This window comes from Acipenser ruthenus, chromosome 10 (assembly GCF_902713425.1).
Source record: "Acipenser ruthenus chromosome 10, fAciRut3.2 maternal haplotype, whole genome shotgun sequence".
In the NCBI taxonomy this organism is placed as follows: Eukaryota; Metazoa; Chordata; class Actinopteri; order Acipenseriformes; family Acipenseridae; genus Acipenser; species Acipenser ruthenus.
The window spans coordinates 12,150,828-12,172,061 of NC_081198.1; the positions used below are offsets into that span (position 1 = coordinate 12,150,828).

At 34.6% G+C, this 21,234-nt stretch overlaps 2 protein-coding genes across 6 annotated transcripts in view; both read left to right on the forward strand.

Annotated features, from left to right (window-relative positions):
- The first annotated feature begins 129 nt into the window (after positions 1–129).
- LOC117404682 (kinesin-like protein KIF14) lies at positions 130–19,053 on the forward strand. Of its 2 annotated transcripts, XM_059031762.1 has the most exons (30): positions 130–577; positions 1,436–2,689; positions 3,056–3,310; positions 3,493–3,580; positions 3,967–4,065; positions 4,331–4,383; positions 4,623–4,653; positions 4,759–4,866; positions 5,342–5,458; positions 5,825–5,946; positions 6,335–6,507; positions 7,046–7,193; positions 7,520–7,583; positions 7,841–8,025; positions 8,173–8,275; positions 8,401–8,558; positions 8,732–8,879; positions 9,043–9,195; positions 9,311–9,446; positions 9,829–9,922; positions 10,154–10,295; positions 11,443–11,546; positions 12,214–12,308; positions 13,209–13,427; positions 13,607–13,794; positions 14,078–14,236; positions 14,330–14,452; positions 15,286–15,360; positions 17,172–17,310; positions 17,588–19,053. In XM_059031762.1, exons 2-30 carry the CDS (start codon positions 1,551–1,553, stop codon positions 17,989–17,991), a joined length of 5,022 nt encoding a protein of 1,673 aa, XP_058887745.1. In that variant the 5' UTR covers positions 130–577; positions 1,436–1,550; the 3' UTR covers positions 17,992–19,053. The 2 variants fall into 2 exon arrangements, with proteins under 2 accessions (XP_058887745.1, XP_058887746.1); XM_059031763.1 differs by lacking the exon at positions 13,209–13,427 and having other exon boundaries at positions 134–577.
- A 1,097-nt stretch (positions 19,054–20,150) lies between these two features.
- Positions 20,151–21,234, forward strand: part of LOC117407150 (adhesion G-protein coupled receptor D2-like) — an 82,219-nt gene continuing 81,135 nt past the window's right edge. Inside the window, exons 1-3 of one of the 4 annotated variants that reach the window (XM_059031766.1) lie at positions 20,151–20,644; positions 20,910–20,949; positions 21,053–21,080. In XM_059031766.1, coding sequence (XP_058887749.1) covers positions 20,622–20,644; positions 20,910–20,949; positions 21,053–21,080 — 91 coding nt within the window. In that variant the 5' untranslated portion in view covers positions 20,151–20,621. The remainder of the gene's footprint in view (positions 20,645–20,909; positions 20,950–21,052; positions 21,081–21,234) is intronic. The other 3 variants (XM_034011846.3, XM_034924274.2, XM_059031767.1) reach the window with 3 other exon arrangements.

Genomic DNA, 21,234 nt, shown 5'->3' on the forward strand with positions numbered 1-21,234 from the left:
TTAATAAGGGAGAGTAACATAATATATAATCGAGAAAATTCACAAGTTTATATATATATATATATATATATATATATATATATATATATATATATAATCTTCAAACAAAGTCAACATATAATCGGTCTTAGGGTATTTTCTTAATTTTTTTGCTTGTTTAATTCACTATGAAAACGTCAGGATGCGCAAATTTTAAATAACATTACTTATAAAGTTCTTTTAGTTGTCAGTGGTTTACTTAATTTTAGTTTATTATGTTATTTTAACTGAACATAATCACGCTTTTTTAAAAAAGATAAATTGTTTACGAATCGTGTCTTTTTAAGTTACCCTTGTTACATTTTAAAGGTTAGTTTACTTAATGTATATTCGAGTACACTATTTTCGCAATGGGTTTGTCTAAAAAGATGAAATAACGAAGTAGAGAGGGGTGGGGCGGAGTTTGTTATGGTTACCATCACAGAGTTAGACCACTTCCGCAGGTTTGTTTTGCATATGACGTAAACAACAAGAATTTACCAATCATAGAGAAGCATAGAGATTCGAAAATTGGAAGCGGGCCCGTGGAGAGCGAGAGGTGAGTTCAGACAGATGAGATGTCGGGGGATACTTATTATTGGGGGATTGGTTTGATTTGGGGATTTTTTAGTATTGGAAATTGTTTAGATATATAACACACAACTTTGTTGTTTGTCTGCAGTCGAAGAATGAAATATTTGCTGTTGAACTTTCTTTCTGAAATAAAAAATGTCGGTAGCTGTGTATTGAAGTAGATGTCTGTTTTTCGCAGCCCGTTTTCTCACAGTCCACAAACGGATACATATTTTAAGCTTGTTTAAACGCTGTGAGGGTATCGATTCACAATATTATGTCAACAATGAAAGGTCGCTATTGGTGTAACTAGATTATTGTTGCTAAAAAGTCACAGTTATACCTTTGTTTTAACAAAGTACGTTTGCTAAATTGCTGACACGAAATTGTTATGTAACACATTAGAAAGTATAATGGTCATGGGTTTAACATAACCGCTTTGCGAAAATAACTTACAATAATACACGATGTGCTGTTTGTTTAAAAGAAATACAGAAGCTATAGTGTATGCACAAAGTATCATGCGTTCATTAGTATAGGAACAAGTCCAAATGGACTTCATTCCGATGTACCGCTGGTAGGTAGGTGTATTTTTACACAGTTCTGCGGCAGAAAACAAAATAGCATTGCTTAACGTTTTTGGTTGTGCTGCTATTGTATTGTATTATTATATATATATATATATATATATATATATATATATATATATATATATATATGATAGTTTTTCAAACTAGAACAATTACTCATTTATTGACGATTACATGTGTCCTGTAGTATTCAAGTTATATATAGTGAATGATATGCATCCCAGTAAACGTTTAAAAAATTAACTTGATTGCAGGAAATTACGAAATCTGAAGAAATATATTGTTGCTCAAAGGCGTGAAACGATCTACAAATAACTTTTATTTTATGCAAAATTTGGAATGAACTGTGTAAGGTAATATTTTGCCAATATGCCTATTTACACAACTCCCACAAGAAATCACACTGCTCTTTTTGGGCGCCTCCAACCTAAAAACAGTGAATTGAGTGACCTTTCTAAAAGCAACAACAAACTTAAAGCACATGAGCAGGGGGAGAACAGCAAGAGTATTGGGCAGTCCTCGTTGACCCTGGACAAAAGCAAAGAGATTAATAAGACATATGTAGTATCTGCTGGTAAAAGGTTTGGCGGGACACCTGGTACACCCAGATCTGAAGGTAGGCTGACCCTTCAGAGGAGAAAAACAGACTACAAAGGTGCACAGAATGAGAAAGAGCCTGATGAGAATGATGAAAATAAAGTTGAGGTTCCAGAAAAAAGGCTTACATTGCAGCGCCGGACAAGAACAGGTTCCATAGATAAAAGCAGCCCAGAAAAAGACAAGATAATAACTGAGAAACAAGGTGAAATTACCAGCTTAGGTTCACAACAGCAAGCAAATAATAAAGTATTGTTTGTACCAGATACTGGTAGCAAAACCCTGCAAGTTACATCAGTTCAACGATCAGGGAGTTTGAGGGATCCGCTCTCAAAATTCACACCAAGAACTAAACCGGCCCCATCAACACCTGGACAATCAGCTGGAAAAGTTGGTGAAAAACCTATAAAGTCTTACCAGACAGTAAGCGCTGAATCTGCTTTGAACAAATGTGTGGTACCCAAAGCAGAAGGTTTGAACAAATTAACTTCAACACCTACCAAAAGAACACCAGTTGCAAAAGTGAATGCAAAAGATACTATGAGAGAATCTATAAAACCGGCAAACACAAAGTATGGTAGTTTGGAAAGGCAAAGAACGCCTCTACAAGCTAATGGGGAAAGTGTCAAACCCACAGCAAAATACGCCACTCTTCAGGACAACACTAAATTCCTCATTGGAACTCAGGGAAGAAGCTTGTTATCCAACCTGCAGGTAACAAAGCCAAGAAAGATGGTCAGTTCTGCCAATTCAGCATCTATCGGTGCAAAGTCAGGGTATGGAACACCTGGTAAAGGAATTTCATCAAAGGAGGAGATTACCAGACAGAGCACAGCGCTGGGCCAGGATGCCTTGAAGATGGAAAACAGTGCAGTGACAGTGGCAGTAAGGGTGAGACCGTTCAATAACCGGTAAGCATACAAATAGGTCTATACCTTTACTGGTAAATATTGTATAGGCCATGTTATCTACTAAATATCTAATTATCAATGTTTATACCTCGAAATAATCAAATCTCGTTTACAGTAGAGTTTGAGTGGAGGTTGAAAGGTGTTTTCCAAGTCAAGTTAGTCTATTTCTATCATTCTTTATAATCTTATACTTTCAATTCACCTAAATATAACCATATTCTTACTAACAGGTGTTTCACAAACATTAACTGTATTTGAAAACAATCTGTTTTTTTGACAAGCAATTTTCAATGAGTTTCACCTCATTTGGGCTCTGAGTGTGGTAAAAAGAGGATACTGATATGTTTGACATTGCACTTTATCTAGGGAGAAGACAGAAAAGGCCCATCAAGTAGTCTTCATGGAAAGTCAGGAAACAATAGTCCAACATCCGGAGTCCAAACAGTCCCATTCCTTTGTATATGACTTTTCCTTTTGGTCTTTTGATAAAACTCATCCAAGTTTTGCTAGTCAGAAGACAGTTTATGAAAAGCTGGCGTTACCTCTGCTGGAAAGAGCGTTTGAGGGGTACAACACCTGTCTCTTTGCATATGGTCAGACTGGATCGGGGAAGTCATACACGTAAGCATTCATATTCTTAATAAGGATCAGATTTTCTGTATGCAATCACTGTCCTTGTGCTATGCCTCACTTGTCATTGGTGTCAGTTCCCCACATATTTAGTATTGTAAAATAATGCAGTGTTTTTATATTGTTATTGGTTTGTATCTCTTTGATTTTTTTTTTTTTTAATTCCCTATTAGAATGATGGGTTTCAGTGAGGATGCAGGGGTTATACCGAGATTCTGCGAAGATCTATTCTCTAGAGTGAAAAAGTCAGAAAACCAAGAGGTAATAAGATGTCTTCCTTCTTAAATAAATCTGATGTCATTCTTTTTAGAATTCACTCTGGATAGATGTATGTCTAATACGTTTTGCTTTTCCTCTGGACAAATACTTAAAATGTTGAACATTTGAAGTATTTCCCTGAGGAAGGTATTTTAGTTATTAATACCACTGGCCATGTAGGAATGTGTGCTTCTGTGCCATTAAAATAAATGTGAAGGAGAAATATACCTCTGTTACACTGATATCATTTTATGATTGGGGTTTCTTCAACAATGCCATCAACTATAGCCAAGTCAGTCAGTCACATTAGCCAACTGTGGTAAGTCAGAACGTATTTGTGTAAGTTGGTTCCAAACTTAAAATTGACCTCTTGCTATTTTTATGTTTAGGTTTCATATCGTCTTGAAATGAGCTATTTTGAAGTTTACAATGAGAAAATTCATGATTTATTGGTAGTGAAGGATGAAAATTGTCAAAATAAGCAACCAGTAAGTACACAGAAGTAACACGCTACTGCATTCTTGCATGTCTGACTTTTGTAATGTTTTCAATTTTGGGACAATGCATAGTATACCCTTTTTGTCTAGTGATGTGTTTATTTCATACAGTATTATCCATGTGTAAATATATATTTTAAACTATGGTTTTAATTCAGACAGTCCAATATTCTTATATAGAAATAAAATAAGACATACAGCATGTTTCTTTACAAAATGTATTTTGAGCTGATATAACCGATTTCTCTCTTCACAGCTTAGAGTAAGAGAACACCCAGTCTTTGGACCCTATGTAGCAGACCTGTCAATGTAAGTTTACCCTACAGATATTCTATTTATTAATTTTTTTTTAGACCTTACAGAAACTGTTCTTCATTAAAAGCATTTTATTCACACAAACTTGATGATGTGATGTGCCTTTCAACAAGTTCATGATCTACCCAGGCATTCTTACAGAACCATAACATAAATACAGAAACCAAAAACTAAAGTATATTTAAAGCATTTCATTGTCAACATTCATGTGTTTACATTTTTACTTCTTCCAGGAATGTAGTTGGCTCATTTGACGATATTCAGGTGAGTGCTATAAATATGAAGAGCTAGAGTTTCTTCTTTTTTTAAATTGTAACAGGTTTTCTGACAAGTTCCAACTCTCACATTCTACTTCTCTCTTTTCACCAGAGCTGGCTTGAGCTGGGTAATAAACAGCGAGCCACTGCTGCCACAGGAATGAACGATAAGAGCTCCAGGTCTCACTCTGTCTTCACTCTAGTCATGACTCAAACCAAGGTGACCTTTCATTAATGAAATGTGTTTTTAAATAAGTTCAAGACAGGCTTTTTTGGATATGTTCAAATATGTACAAAATTTACAGAGTTGTAGAATCACATTTTCAGGTTTTGTCTTACGACTGAGGCTCCAGGAGGTTTATTGTATATTACCATTTTTTAACCAGATAAGAAAGTTAGTCAAGTCATATACTTAGTTTATGTATAGTTTTACTTTAGGACACATTATTATTTATTATAGTACCATTGTGTTATTTATGAAAGTACCCTAAAATGGGGGGGGGGGGGGGGGGGAATGGCAAACCTGCTTATGGATGGCTATAGAACTGGTTAATAATAAACTGTTTTAAAAAAAAATATATCGAGAGAGAGAGATTGATTTTTCATAATTGATATGATGGTGCCTATCAGTCGGGATCTGTGCAGCTCTTGGTTTCGTCTGCTTCCTGGTTATAAGTGTACATGCTTTCTCATAGACTGAGTTTGTAGACGAGGAGGAGCATGATCACACGATCACCAGCAGGATAAACCTAGTGGACCTGGCTGGGAGCGAGCGCTGCTCCACAGCACAGACCAGCGGAGACCGTCTCAAGGTAATCCACAACAAAGAATTGAACATGATTTCTCATACATTTGAACTGTATGTACCTGTATGTACTCCAGTGGCCAGTTGCATACAACTGCTTCATTTAAATATCCCCTTAGATTTCCACTTGTAAGTTTAAGGCTGCTGCAAAATGCTGCTTAACACATTGAAGTCAATACCCTAAAAAAAATCATTTTTATGCAACCAGCCCCAGAACTTTCAGAATGGAACACTTCTCAAACAATTCCGAACATCACTTTACTGTATTAATAATTTAATATGAAGTGCCTTTCCCTGAAAAAAAATCATACAAATATGTTATTCTTCTAGGTGATTTCTCTGCAATTATTGTGGTTTGTTCATCTCTGTATAGGAAGGTGTAAGCATCAACAAGTCCTTATTAACCTTGGGAAAGGTTATTTCTGCCCTTTCTGAACACACCTCACAGAACAAGAAGAAGGTCTTCATTCCTTACAGAGAATCGGTGCTAACATGGTAAGAGACATTGCGTAACTAATATCCATGAAAGGCACATTACTTTTTGTTGTTCATATATTGAAATAATGTTATAAAAAAATACAAATAAAGCATTATAAAATAGTTATTGATATACAGTACTACAACTAGGCATTTTAGTAATGTATAACTTTGCATTTTTAAGGCTTTAAAAATCTAACTGTAATTGCAACTGATTATGTAGTATGCTGCCATAATCAGGTTTAATTAAATTTACTCAATGGGAGAGTGTAAAAAATGTCCTCTAGTTATTTGCCCACTTGGCTCATGCTTTCTAGGCTACAGAGATTTGTTTCATGGGGGTAAGATATATTTTTAAATCGTCGTGAGCGGAGACAATCTGTTTTCACATGTTTCCAATGACCAGGTTGTTGAAAGAGAGCCTTGGTGGGAACTCAAAGACTGCCATGATAGCCACTATTAGTCCTGCAGCCAGTTATGTGGAGGAGTCCCTCAGCACACTTCGATATGCCAAACAAGCCCGCATGATAATCAATATTGCCAAGGTTAACGAGGATACCAACGCTAAATTAATCAGAGGTGGGTCACTGTTTACTAACTTATCTGGATTTATACTACCTGGGACAATAACAGGACATAAGAACTATTTGCAAATATTGTCACTAGAGATGTAACAACTGTGTCCATCTAGTTATATAGATTCCATTTATAAATTATATTCTATGGAACAAAAGCAAGATTAAGATTATTAAAATGTTTAATATCAATACACTGCCATATGCTACCACAAGAGGGTAGTGTCTTGTTGTAATGTTGTCTTCCACGTACAGTATGCACATGGTTTTGGGAGGCAACTACATTTGTCATGTTATAAAAATCTTATTCTGGAAATACTTGCTGCCTTAGAGGGAAAAAAAAAAAAATAAAATTGGCAACTGGGGGAAATTGCTAGAGATCATATTATGTTGTAAAAATAGTCTAAAAATGTATATACATATTATTTCCCTTTCAATTAGTCCTATTTCAATAAACAAATGCAACATACTTAATAAACCCTAACTGTATTTTTCTCAGTTAAATATTTTAGTTGTTCTTCTTCTTTTTTATATTTATTTAGAGCTGAAAGCTGAAGTTGAAAAGTTGAAAGCAGCGCAGATGAGCATCCAGGGCATTGAGCCAGAGAAATTTAAACTGTTCAGACAAGAAATAGTGAGTCTTAAAATGCAGTTAACTCAGCAGGAGAGGGAAATGGCTGAGGCCCACAGGTATTCTTTTATTTATTAATTTTTAATAATTTCACAACATTAACACAGGCCTGAAATCAGTTAAAATGCTTGAGTGATGTGGGGAATGGGGGAGGAAAAACGGGACAATTCAAAACATTACAAAAAGCAAAACATCTGTCAAATACTTATGTACTGTAATGAATGGGATATTATACTAAGACACATTTAAATGAACCTACTGAAATATCAGTGGTTTACTGACCTTGTTAGCTTCTGGTTAGATGTGATATTGCCCTAAAGGCTGATCTCTTGCTATCAGTACAATATAAATAATTGTATTTGTATTATTACCCTGCTCGCTTTAGAACTTGGAAAGAGAAGCTGGAGCAAGCAGAAAAACGAAAGCGTGAAGAGACCAAAGAGTTGCAGGTGTCCCTTTGTTTCTTTGTAACACTGTATAGGACAGCTGGGATTGATTATTTAAATGTTTATTATGTGTTTTTTTCTTTTTTTTTTTTTTAGCATATGCAGTTAATTTATTTAAAGTATCTGTACTATGTACGAAAATATCCTGAGATTATAAATTACATTACAACAACATTAAGCAAAATAAAGGCAAAACAATGATGTGATTTTTTTCCCCTAAATTTGTTTGTTTATCTAATGTTTTTATTTTCTTTAAACAGAAAGCTGGCATTACATTTAAAGTGGATAACCGTTTGCCGAACCTTGTCAATCTCAATGAGGATCCACAGCTTTCAGAAATGCTGTTGTATATGATCAAAGAAGGGCAGACCAAAGTCGGAAGATACAAGTCAAATTCAGCCCATGATATAAATCTTTCTGGAGCCCTTATTGCTGACGATCACTGGTAAGTCAGGTGCAATTTTTTCGTGCGCATTTATAAAAAGTCTAGAATTGGGTAACTGTATAACGAATGTAAAATTATTTTTTATTCTATGGTTTTATTGAGAGTAAACAAAAAACACACATGATTTCTTTCTCTGTTGTCTTTCAGTGTCATTTCAAACATAGCTGGTACAGTAAGCATCACTCCAGTTAAAGATGCAAAGACTTATGTAAACGGAATCCTTGTCTCTGATTCAACAGTCCTACACCATGTAAGTTGTGTGCAATTCAATTTGTGTTTATCAAGTGAAGAGCACAGATTATTAACTGTTGATTTGCTAGATTTTACTGTTGTTTAATCCATCGTAATTTCCCTTTGATCCGGTGTGTTTTGTAGGGGGACAGAATTATTCTTGGAGGGGACCATTATTTTCGATTCAACCACCCAGTTGAGGTGCAGAGTGGGAAAAGAGTTTCCTGTTGGACTGGCCCAGGGGATGGACCCAAGGACTTTGAATTTGCAAAAAATGAATTATTATCAGCCCAAAGAGCACAGTAAGTAAATGTGAAGACTATGGGGCTTTTATAACTATTTTTATTTATGGAGTTTGTTAGCCAGAATAAGTAAACTATCTTTGTCTTTAGTTGTTTTTTATTTCCATACTGGTGTATTTTCATGTGACCTGATCTGTACTGAGAGGTGTGTATTGTTTATATTGCTGTTTTAGGCTCGAAGAAGAGATTGAGGAAGCTCGTATGAAAGCCAAAGAAGAAATGATACAGGGAATACAAGTTGCCAAGGAGATGGCTCAGAAGGAGCTTTCTGACCAGAAAACGTTGTACGAAAATAGAATTAAAGCTTTAGAAAAGGAATTGGTATGTTGTTAATTGCTTTTCAGAATATGTGTAGTCCTCAAAATAATCTACCCTTAAATATATAAAAAAGTTAACATATCTGAAAACACCTACTGTATGTTCTTGGGCTATAAAAAAAAAGAGCATTGTTACCATTTAAACAAGTGGTTTGGTATTTCTCCAGGGGGAAGAAGCCCAGAAGAAGAAACTCCAGGAACTTAATAACAAGAAAGCTGTCAGTAAAATTGAGGAGCTTCAGAGTGTGAAAACACAACTTGAATTAAAGGTGCAGGTGAATAAAAAACGACTGGAAATGGAAGCTCTAGCTACCCGACAGGTATGTGTCTGAACTTTGACTTAACTGTACTGGGGAATAAACATTTTACAGTAATGTCTGCTTTATGTATTTTAGATATTTATTATTTAGTTATTCCTCTATGCTTTATTTCCAGGCACTCTCAGATCATGACACCCGTCATGCAAAAATTATTGAAGCTTTAGAAGCAGAAAAAAAGAAAATCACTGAAGATTTAGAAAGGATACAGCAAAAACGTTTACAAAAAGAAAAAGGAAGTGTTCCACAAAACAGTATGTTTTATGCTTTTTTAAATGTTTAACAATCAAATATATCTTTTGATTACTTTTATATACTGCCTTTCTGAAGGGATTCACATATTTAAGTTATGGAAAACATAACGTAAGGCTATGAATCTTCAACTATTTGTGTGTGGTTTTGGTTATTTAAACAAAATCAATATTTAAGACAACTCCCCCCTTCACACATGTGCATGCTGCAGAATTTAAAATACGAAAGGCAGAATATTCAGTACGATATTCTAAATACATATTCAGAATACAGCATATCTTTAAATTATTTTGCTACACACACACACACACACACACACATGCATACACACAGACATTCAATTGATAATTGTATTTCCAAGCTCATAAGTGTTGTTTGTTTCAGCTCAACCGCAATGGGACTCAATGAAGCTGTCTGTGATGATCCAGGAAGCAAATGCTATTGGCAGCAAACTGAGAAAACAAACAGTTTTCAGCAGGCAAGAGCTATCTTGTTGTATTTATTTACTTTCGGCAGGATGACCCTAAATGGACGCACCATTTTGTTTAGCTCACAGAGGGGTCTTTGAGAACAAACAAATAAAACCACCCTTAATAATTTTAAGATGTGTTGATACAGTCTCCATGCTGTCCCAAAAATCAATGTTTTAATTATTAAATATAAACATGCTTTAGATTAACAGCATACTGTGCCTGTGTTAATTTAACAGACATGAACCAGCTGATAAAGAAAGTGCAGATGATAAAGAACTGCTCCAAGTGCAAGTTCAGAACACCAAACTGGGAATCACAACAGTTTGGAGCCTGGAGAAATTTGAGAACAACCTAGCAGCAATGAGAGAACTTGATCAGGTAAGCAGGCTGGAGAATTAGGTTGTCTATGAAGACACTTGTAAGCAAGAGTTCAAACACTCTGTGTCAAGCGCATAAACTACAGAAAGATAACATTAAGTTATTATGTTGTCTGTATGATTTATGTCAAGTACTGCATTTACAGATATTGACACAAATATGATTTAAGCTTGGATCACTAGATTTTAGTTGAAATTGTTTCCTTAAGCTAAATTCTGCCCACATTTATACACTTTGTAGCTTTTTACATTTTCTTTTAACAATACCATCAGCACATCTCTGTGTCCACATCTGACGGCATTGGGTAAATGACACTAAACAAACAGTAACTGCCTTTTGTCTCTAGGGGCTGTCCTTGTTCAACACATTAACATTCTGTTTAAACACATTGCATTACTACATTATTTTATTGTTCTGTGTGTCTTGTTCGAACTTGAATATACATTTATGTAAGATTCTAAGTTGAAAATGTACTCTGCATTAAAGAAGTGTACAGTGTTTTTTTTTTTTTTAAATAAAGGAATAGGGGAACAATCTCATTAAAACTCTACTGGATAAATTACATATTGAGCACCATGACTGCAAACCCATGATAAGCACCTCTGCTTTAAATTATGTTTGTTTGCACACTAGAAAACCCTTAGCTCTCCAACATGTGACTGAGAGATAGGAGAGGTGCAAAATTGGAGGTGGACAGCTTGAGAAGAAATATATTGTTTAGGACAGCTTACGTTATCTAGCTGCAGGCAGATTCTTATTGAATAGGAGATTCACTGCAATACACGTTGCAGACCGATTAGCTGTTTCAAACACAGTATAAAATTATTTGAGAAGAAAAAAATATATGACTAAATTGTATGGCAAGTCAACAAAACCATGTACTGTACATAGAAAACGTATTAATGGTATGTTTTGGTAGTTTGTGTACATGTATTTAAAGATACATTTAAATGTAAACTTGGTGTTTCATATTGTGTTCTGCTGTTAAATACATTTTTATAATGGGACTGGTTTCAAAACCCCCATTAACACCAATTAAGACAACCTTATCTAAGGTCATATTTGGTATTCCAAGAGTAATGTTAATCAGGGTCTGTGAAACCTAGGATAGAGTTTTAATTCACTGACTAAAACCACTTTCTCCCAGGGAAATGCTGGTTCAAGAGATGATGATGTGTTTTATGATCCCAATGACGAGTGGGAACCAGACATATCGGCTTCGTCCACATCATCCTCTTTTTCAAGAAGAAGGTAAAAAACGCTAAGCAATGCAAAAACATTATTAATAGCCTTATCCAGTCCCTAAAAGTAATATGTTTTCTGGTTGGTTTTGAGCCAAATTAAACATCACCAAGACTGCTTGCTACAACAAAAGCTGCCTGAGCCACTCTTGGACAGAAGCCGAGCGTATCTTGATGCTGTTCACACAATGTGCTTTTCTGTCGTCAAGACATAAGTACAACGTTTTTCTTTCTTTTTTTTTTTTAAATAGTTAATTTGCATTGCTAAGCTACTTTTTTGAGATGGGGTTTTACCTCTTTCTGCCTTTGACAAATAAAACCGTAGCAGTAATTACAGGAGCTATGCAGTGGTCTTTAGAAATTAAATGTAATTTGGCAGATTTGCACTAACTAGCCAACATATTTAACACAGAACTCCAATCCTTAAAAAGTATATATATGTTGCCCGTTTAACTTTTAAAAAAAAACATACTTTTACAATATTATGTTAATACGTGAGGACTGAAAACACTCCTGACTGAATACCGATGGAGCACAGGGTACTTTCAAACTTCCATGAGCAATATAATGTAATTTTGGGCTGTATGATGTTAACACTGTTATTTGATTATTATTCTACATTGTGTGGCTTGCACATATCTTTTAAGGTCAATAATGCCTTTTTTTTGTGTTACTAGGAGCAGGAGTCTTTTAAAAGGCAGGAGAATCTCAGGACGACTCTATGAAATAAGAGTTCATCCAATTCAGTCTCTTCTCAACTCCCAAAATTCAGGTAATATTAAATGACGATCAACATTATTGTGGTCTTTGTACTGTATTGTTATCTAAAGGCAAGCTTTTGGAAAGTTCAACAAACACAACTTTCTCATAAACCACGCCACAGCTTTCCAGAATTTCTACTGGTTGCCGTAGCAATGCTAGTAGAATCATCATTTATCAGTCTGCCCAAGTCAGTGACGCTAGTTAGCTAAACAACTACAATGCTTCCTCTATTACAAGAGTGAGAAATTTTAAGACCCTTTTATTCTGTCTATTAACTCCAGATTTACAGATCCCATTAGCCAGAGTATAAATTCTGTAATTTTCTAAAGTCTTATGGCAGCAGGAATGTTAACTGTATTAAATTGTGTGGGCTAATCATTAAGTAGCGTCTCAAGCTCAGATTTGTGTGCAGTTATTCAAGTGGAAAAGGTAGCATTACATTGAACTTACTTTTAACCCATTCAGTCCTGAATTCGCTAAAGAATGAAGAAACTTTATTGAGTATACATGAGAACAGAACAACATTTTTTTTAAATTTTTTTTTACATATATTTATAAACTACCTCAGACTGGGACCTAGGAGCCCTGTGAGGTAAAAATACAGCGCTAAGATAAGGTGGGACCCAAGTAGTTTTGTATTAAAAGTGCGTATCATGATTTGTCCTTGTATTTGAAACAACAATAATGTGTGTTTTGTTTTCTTTTGTCATGTTACTTTTTACAAAGCATTTTTTTCACCTTAGGTAAAACTTAGAAGTCAAGTAGACAAACCTACAATTGCATGCTTTTAGTATAACCTAATAATCCAATCTCAATAGCTGTTCAGAGTTTTACATTACACATGATTAAAAAAACAGCACTCGTGAACAGAAAACATTATTTCTTAAACATGTGTTATGTTTTCCTCTAGGTTTAATTAACACCCACAGTGCACATTCCAGCATCTCTGAATCAACATTGCCTCGCATATGCAAAGAACTGATTGGCTCTGCAGTGGAAAAACTCAGAACATGTGGTGGGAATGAGAGCCTGCCAGACAGATTAATATCTGATATACTTACCATTCACACAGGAGTTACTGCCATCTCTGACTTTTATGAACATCTAGATGATGAAAGCCAAGAAAATTGTAAGCAAACCCTGTTGTAGAATACTGGCTTGTTTTGCTGCATTTGTATCTTGAAAATAAGTTATTAAAATAGAAGACACTGAGGATAATACTAGCTCAAGAAGTATTTTTAAAATGTCCTTTTATGGACAAAATCCCACAAATAAACGTTTTTTTTTTTTTTTTTTTCACTTTGTTAGTGTTTGCCTGTAATTGTGAAACTCAATCCCAGTTGATAAGGGTGACATCAGCCTTTGAAAGAGTGGCCTTTTTTACAATGCAGTGGAATTCTGATGTCAAACCATGTTCAGGTTCTACATTGACTGTTGCTGAAGGTCTACAAGGGGAAGTAAAGAAAGTGGGTGGATATTTACAGTTACTCATTCAGGTAGGTACCATTTTTTTTCTAGGAGGATTCTACTGCATTGCTATTGTGTGAGTTGCCAGTTACAACTAGACAGGTGTCAAGCTCTAAAGGGAATGGGATCATTGATTAGTTATTGACTAGGCATTAAAATAAATATCTCTTGAAAATGTAAAATTGTACACACATAAGCATAAGTGTAAGCTTTTTCAGTACATTAAATATTTACTTTATTCAAAATCCATATTCTCTGTCTTAATGCATGATTGAACCTGGTTTCAGAACTTGTTACCATTGTGTTTTTTAGGGATGCGATTCAGATATTTCTTCAATGGTAACAGAAGCTCTAAAAAAAAGCAACCAGTCTATAAAAAGAACAGTTCAATTAATTGGTCAACTTGCACTTGTAACTGGGACAGAACTCCACACTGCAGAACACAGAAGCGAAGGTGCAAGAACTTACAAGGTAAAAATTATGTCTTTAATGCAAAGTCTTTATGTATTTCTTTTTGCTTTTTTTTACAGCAGTAGTTTAATATGTATTAATCTGTCATTTCAGAACTGCTTTGCTGTTCCACTTTACGAAGGAGCATGCAAAGGATTGACTAGTCTTCTAGATGATGGACTGCACCAGGCAAAGGAGATGCAAAGAGAAGTTCAAGTCACATTCCCTCAATCTGATGTATGGAAATCAATTCATATTTTGTAAGAATTAAAGCCGTAGGATCAGCCATAAATTATCAGCTGTTAAACCATTTTGGTTTGGATCTGATATAGCAAAAGATGCAATCCTTAAGTTATTAGGATTTTTTTGTTTGTTCTTAATTATTCCTAATGTAGAGAAAAATGTAGTTTTTACCTTGAAAAGCAATACTGTATGTGTTGCCTGTTTACCTGTAATGAAACTATTTTCGTGGAAACCGTATCCCTCTTTAAAGCCAATCTTTACGAGTTTAATTAAAGATACAAAAGAGGAAGGTGGTTTGTGCTCTGCTACCAGCTGCTTGTGTGGAAGGAGGAACTGCATCTTCATCTTCATGTTAGCAGCAGGTAGTGGGGCTGACCTTCGAGCATTTTCTGTGTTGCTTGGCGACATTGACCTTTCCCTCCTGGCAAAAAACATGAGAGACACTGAGAGGTATTTAACAAAAAAGAACAGCTATTGGATTTGAGCAAACTTTGATGTTTTCACAACTCAGTATACAAACTAAAAAGCTGAGATTGGGTTTGGATTGAATTCCAACTTGAAGATGACATTTGCAGAACAAAAGAAACATAATTTTAGATATTTTGTTTTCTAGATAGTATAATACATAAAAGATTGTTCAAGTTATGTTGTAATCTTGTACTTTTTATATAATTATTATCATGCTAACAATTTACAAAGACAAAGTAATAGAAATATTTAGATTTTTAGTTCTCGTGGGTAACAAAAGTAATTTTCAGAGAATGAGAATGTCTTGTTGATTGTACAGATCCCCCACTGATCTAATAATTCTACTTGTAAATATTCAGCTTTTGCAGGAGTTGAAGAAGAACATTTCAGTTTTAGCAACATCCATCCAGAACTATATCATGCACTGTAAACAGGTAAGAACAACAAGATAGTATAGGCTGCCTAGATGCTGATTTAATGTTTCGAAGTATAATTTATATGATGATAGGCACTCATAAAATATTTAACAGTGGTTCAATTGCACTTACCTTGCATGGGTTGTCAACATTAGAATCTTAAATCCAGCCAGGTACTACAATATGACATGCAGGCAACTGGCAATAATTAACAAATTGACTTGAGTTGACACCACCAAACTCCATTTAATTTGTAAGTGAATTAAAGGCCTAGAATTGCTGCAAAATGCTGCAACTGTTCTGAAAATAACAAAAAAGAGTAAATATTTGAAGCTTTATTGCATTATGTGTTCCTTTTTTTTAAAGGAATGAACATGTTATCCAAAGAGTTATCACTTTTACTAAGCTAGGATGCTGGCGTTATCTGCTCTGACCAAATTAATTTTCTTTTGTTAATATTAAACACTTCCACATTAGGAGCCAAAGACAAAGGGGAATGTGCCTCTTGTTTTGTCTCACTGTGGTCAAACAAAAGACTGGTCTGCAATAAAATAGGGTGGTCCTTTCATTACTGTGCATAATGGATTCTACCGTTTCACATGTAGGGTTTCCAGCTTGAATCTGTGTTTGTAATAAGAACACAGTTTGCATACCAACGTTTTTTAAAGATTTGTTTTTTATACAGCGCAACATGTTTACTTTTAATGTAAGAAATTGGTCACAACCAAAAGAAATGTATTTTAGGAAGAAATCAGTTCTGTTTTAGCAGGCATGAAAATTGTGTCTTAAAATTCAGTATGTGCTGTACAAAAATCCTAAGCTGTAATTTTGGATTTACACACAGTCTATCTATTTTTCCTGTATTTCTTGGTTATTGTTGTTAAATACTAGATTGAAAAACAGTAGATGAATAACATTTTCATATAAATACTTAAGCAATATTCTAAGTCAAGAATATTCTGTTAGCAGAATTACTGTGTTTTACTGATCAGTTCATTCATTTGAATGTTTTGCGATACATGGATTCTTTATATATTTTTCTGATGCAAATCAAAGTAGGTGTTTAAACAATTTGCATTTCAATCTGCGTTTAAAGGGTTTATTTGGTTGCCTAAGGAATTTAATGGTGCTGTTTATAATAGTGTGATTTATGAACCCTGACAGATCCAATACAATGAATAACCTTTTACGTGACTTATCTTTTTTTACCATAACAAAACAACTGTCCAAGCTGCCCAATTAAAATAAGAACATGGAATACATCCACAGAATAGCAATGGATTGCTTTTCTGAGCTTTGTATTGTTCAACGCAGTATCTATACTGTAAAGGCAGCTATGCACTTCAGTTTATAGGCTCCTTATAAAAGATTACTAAGAAACACTGATATTTTAGAATCGGAATAAAGCATGTTTATCTCTTAGACGTGTCTTAAAATGTAGCTTAAATCCTGTGGTTATTTTGAGTTGCTTATTCATAAAGCATGTTTATCTCAGCACGCGCTTAAGTCTGTTCTGATTTTGACACAGCTAACCAAAATACAATAAAGAGTAGGGCTTGTTTAGGTCTTGTTTTAAGCTCTTGCAGAGCTAAAATGTAATACTCGGTCATTTTTTTTTTGTATTTTTATTTTTTTACACTACATTTCTACTAATTTTAATAATCAAAAATGACTTTTTGTTTAGTATATTAAAACCCTTCAGGTGATCCCCAGGATCACCTCACTGTATTTGATAACTGCATTATTTACATTATCCTGCTGCTACAGAACAGCAGTTCCAAAATATTATTTTATATATTGTTTTTCTGTCTGTGCTTTGTATGTTACAGAGAAGCATTGGATCTTTAGAGGGACACGAGGATGGTCATTCTGAGCATCTGAAGACAGTGAAAACTATTGCTGTTGAATTTATCAAATTTATTGAGAGCATCAGGCAGATCCAGCCTATTGTCATCAGTGCTTTAAGAGGTAAACATTTTAACATTTTAATCTCATGGTTATTGCACTTGGTTTTCGGCATGCCGAAGTATTTTAGTTTGATGACTAGGATCTGATGACCTGACCACTCAGGCTTTACCCTTCTTATTTATTCTATGAAAAGAAAACATTTAGGGGCTCAGTGCTAAAATGGAACAACGCACAGCATGGCTATAGAATCCTGTTCAGTTCATACTCAGTTCTAGCAGGGACTCCCTCATCTCCCTCAAAAAAAAAAAATCAATAAATGCATTATTTTTTTCTTAAGGTCAAGGAAACAGTTTCAGTCTCAGGACATGCACAGATGGAATCTGTTCATCAGCGAAGAGTATTGAGGAATGCATCAGTTCAATCGGTTCCTTCCCAAGCACTGCAGTGCACAACTCAACTACAAGACTTCAGATACCTTGTATGAAAAGTAGCTCTGCAAGAAATGATTTGGAGTCGGCAGTAAACTCATTAACAGCAGCTTATGATCAAGTGCAAGGAGAAAAGAAAGATCTTTCCAACACACAGGATAATATGGGAAAAGCTGAAGGGAGTTTCAGGGGAAATAATAGTTCACTTTTATCAAACACTTGGCGAAAAGAAGGAATTCACAGGACTGAATATACGTACACACCTCACACAAACTTAGCATGTTTTTCACCCAGTGGGATTCAGTGGGTTTAAACACGAAGGCAGTAAATCTACATTTAATAAACATTTAATACTTATGTATAAAAGGTTATTTACTGTTTAAACTATCATCTGTATTTTATGGAAAACACAAACCATTTTTTGTAAAGGGATTTTGTCTACAAGGCAGATCTGCCTCAGGGTACCATTGACAAGCCTGCTGCCTTTTCATAATACATAAAATCCTACCCATTGCAACAAGTGTTGCCCCTTGTAATGTCACTATTTTATGACATCCGCTTTTAAAATATTTATATTTTACTTTTGTTTTATATCGGATTTGTTTTCACACACAATAATATGCATGATAACACCTATTGCAAAAATCTGAAGTATAGTCAGAGGTAAAAGTATGAGGTACATTTTCAGTTGGGCTGAAAGTCTAACCACATCATATTTGAAAGCATCTGATGAATAGAATTGGTTCTTCGAGATAGACTTCATGTTGGTAAACCCTTTTTTAATGAGTAATGTTGAGAACTTAAAGTGGGCTAAAATTCTATTAATGCTGTATTTGTTATGTAAAAAATGAAAAACGAATTGTTTGATAACTAAATGCCTAGTCTTGTACAAAGCCCCAGTTAAATTCTGTAACTTTTCTTCAAATTTAAAAAAAAAGGTTGTATCTAGACACTTCACAGTGTATGCAATGTTTTTGGTGTGTGTTAGTTTTCATGAATCTGACGGTACATCCGGTTTATTACACAATTGTATTAAATATAGTACAAATGTGCCTTTTCAAGATATGATTTGTGTGGGATTCAAAAAAGGAGTAAACTTAGAGAAATAAATCTAGTTAGATGTTATTTTAAATTATTTAATTTACTATACAAACTATTTGTGGAAAAGTTTTGTTAAATGTATGGAATGTTATAACAATATATACTGTACTTTTTCATTTGTATGCAAAACACACAAGACACTATGTAGTGCTGTATTCATTTAATGTTGTACAGAACAATGTTTTTTTTTATGTACCTTATATAATCATGCATGGTTTGAAATATCCTGCCTGAATGGACATACATATTTAATAAAAAATGTTACTTAAAGAAATCTTGTACTTTGTTTTTTAACATATCCCATAGCTTAGTAGGATGCAACTAGTCTTACAGTGTTGCTTTTGGACTAATTATGCTTTTAGATGCTGCAGTAAGTCAGGTAGTTGGTTTGTATCATAACTATGACATGTTTTTTTGGCATGCCCACATTAATTTAACAGTTCTACTGCAGTTGGCGCCTCTGGGACTATACCAACAGTGCGTGGACACTTTATCAGAAACAATACTTTGTTCTTTGTCCCTCTTCCAGTGAACTGCAGCTGGTCTGGTTTTGTTTAATTTATTTTATTTAAACTTAACCAGGACACCTATAGACTCTGAAGATGCATAATTGGATTGGGATCTGGTGACTGCAGGTGAAGTCAGGTGTACGTTCTGGTTTGGTCCCTGACCATAACGACAAAAGTAAGCTCAAATAACATTTTGGCGAGAAGACCCAATGCATAACCAATGTGAATCGAAAAAGATAACTGGTCAAAAGTGATTAAATATCATTATTTATATTACTAGCTCATACCCAGCAGAAGTAGTCCAGACCAATAGCTTCTAATTCAGACCATTTAAAACCAGTTGAGACCACATTATTCCAACGGTTTCTAAAGGGGAGGTAAGATTCTAATGGTAACCATCAGAATACCAGCAGAGGTGTACTGGTGAGCAGTATAAACCCGTTCATACCAACAAAGACCAATTGAGACCATTAGAAACCAATTCATAATTTCTAATGCATTTAACAGGAATTTCCACTTGGGTGACAAGAGATGTTAATAGAAATCTGAAAACAATTGCAATTATTCTGAAAAAGATATTTCAGAAATACATACAGCAAAGCAGAGCTAGGGGAAGTAAAGGAGTGTTTTAAACGCCACACCCTGTTGAGTAACACTTTAATGTACATTGCCATGGTTACTGAATTCTAAAGGGGGCCAGCTGTAAACAATACGAACTACTAGTGTTTTTCTACTGCAAATATGTTGTTATAAAGCCATTGTAATTATATGACTTCAGTAGTGTTGTGAAGGCAGCTAGGGAGGTGGAGACATAACTGACGGACCACGTGCAGTTGCTGAAAGGATAGCCCAATGCCTAATACAAGTATAATAAAACGTTCATGCAAAGTTTATAGAGCGGAACACTTGCCACGAGAGGTAGAGCGGACTTTTCCATTCTGTACACTTGTGCTTTTTGGGATGTTTTCCAGTTGCATGTGCTGTCAGTCACAGACTTGCAGCCTGGTCCATAGTTGACAGCAATTTAATTCTCAGCCACTGATGTCATTTAGGAGGTCACTGCAGTTACAGAAAAACCAACCATCTGAACGTGTTCTGGCTAATCTCAGCAACGCTGGAGCAAGTGCTGCACGGGAATACTGCTAATGCAATGCAGAAACAGGATGATGGAAGAAACTGACGGCGTTATCGAAATGGAGCTGTTATTATATAAATTAAATCTTAATTTAAAAAAATAAATGTAATACAAATACAACTTTCCTTAACTGGTCTGTTGGGCTGCTTTTAAAATATAAACAACGCGGGTAGGTGGAAACATCAGCGTCTCGCTTTTATGCAGGTGCTATATATTTATAAGTAAGTTGTTATAAATAGTTATGTTAATAAATTAACGAACGACATGTTTTTTCTTGATTGATGTATGAATTACTTTGAATAACAGATGTAAAAGTGCAGCACTTTTGGTTGCATTATGAAGTGCGTGTTTCTTTATATTATTTTTTTTATTATTATCTGTATGTATTTATGTATGTGTGTATTTTTTTAAAAATGTATTTCAGTATTATTTTATCATTTCATCTGCGTTAACAAACCCAATTAAAACAAGCCTCTCGTTTTACAGGAAAATGCAATGGTTTAAATGTATCTACACAAGTTTGTTTGTAAGTATTTCGGATTTATATTAATCAAATAATCATGTATGGCTGATTTGTAGTATCACACACTCACATTTTTAAATACGTTAATGTTTGTTTGTTTTTACAGGTTTTGTTTCATCACTGTGCTAGTGAAGGTAGGATTTATCATTATATTTAAACCTCAGTTCCAGTTTTAAATTGTTTAGAAAAACAGTATTCATTAGTCATAGTAATGTGTTTATAAATACTGTAGTGAGCGCAGACCAATACATAGGAAACGTTAATGTTTAGGAACTATGCAAATAAAAT

Bases quoted from the DNA above. Each gene is read 5' to 3' on its own strand.
- LOC117404682 (XM_059031762.1), top strand. From the start codon at position 1,551: ATGCCTATTTACACAACTCCCACAAGAAATCACACTGCTCTTTTTGGG. The intron at 4,384-4,622 runs GTAAGTTTACCC...TACTTCTTCCAG, and splicing joins TATGTAGCAGACCTGTCAAT to GAATGTAGTTGGCTCATTTG. The intron at 13,428-13,606 runs GTAAGCAAACCC...TCACTTTGTTAG, and splicing joins TGATGAAAGCCAAGAAAATT to TGTTTGCCTGTAATTGTGAA.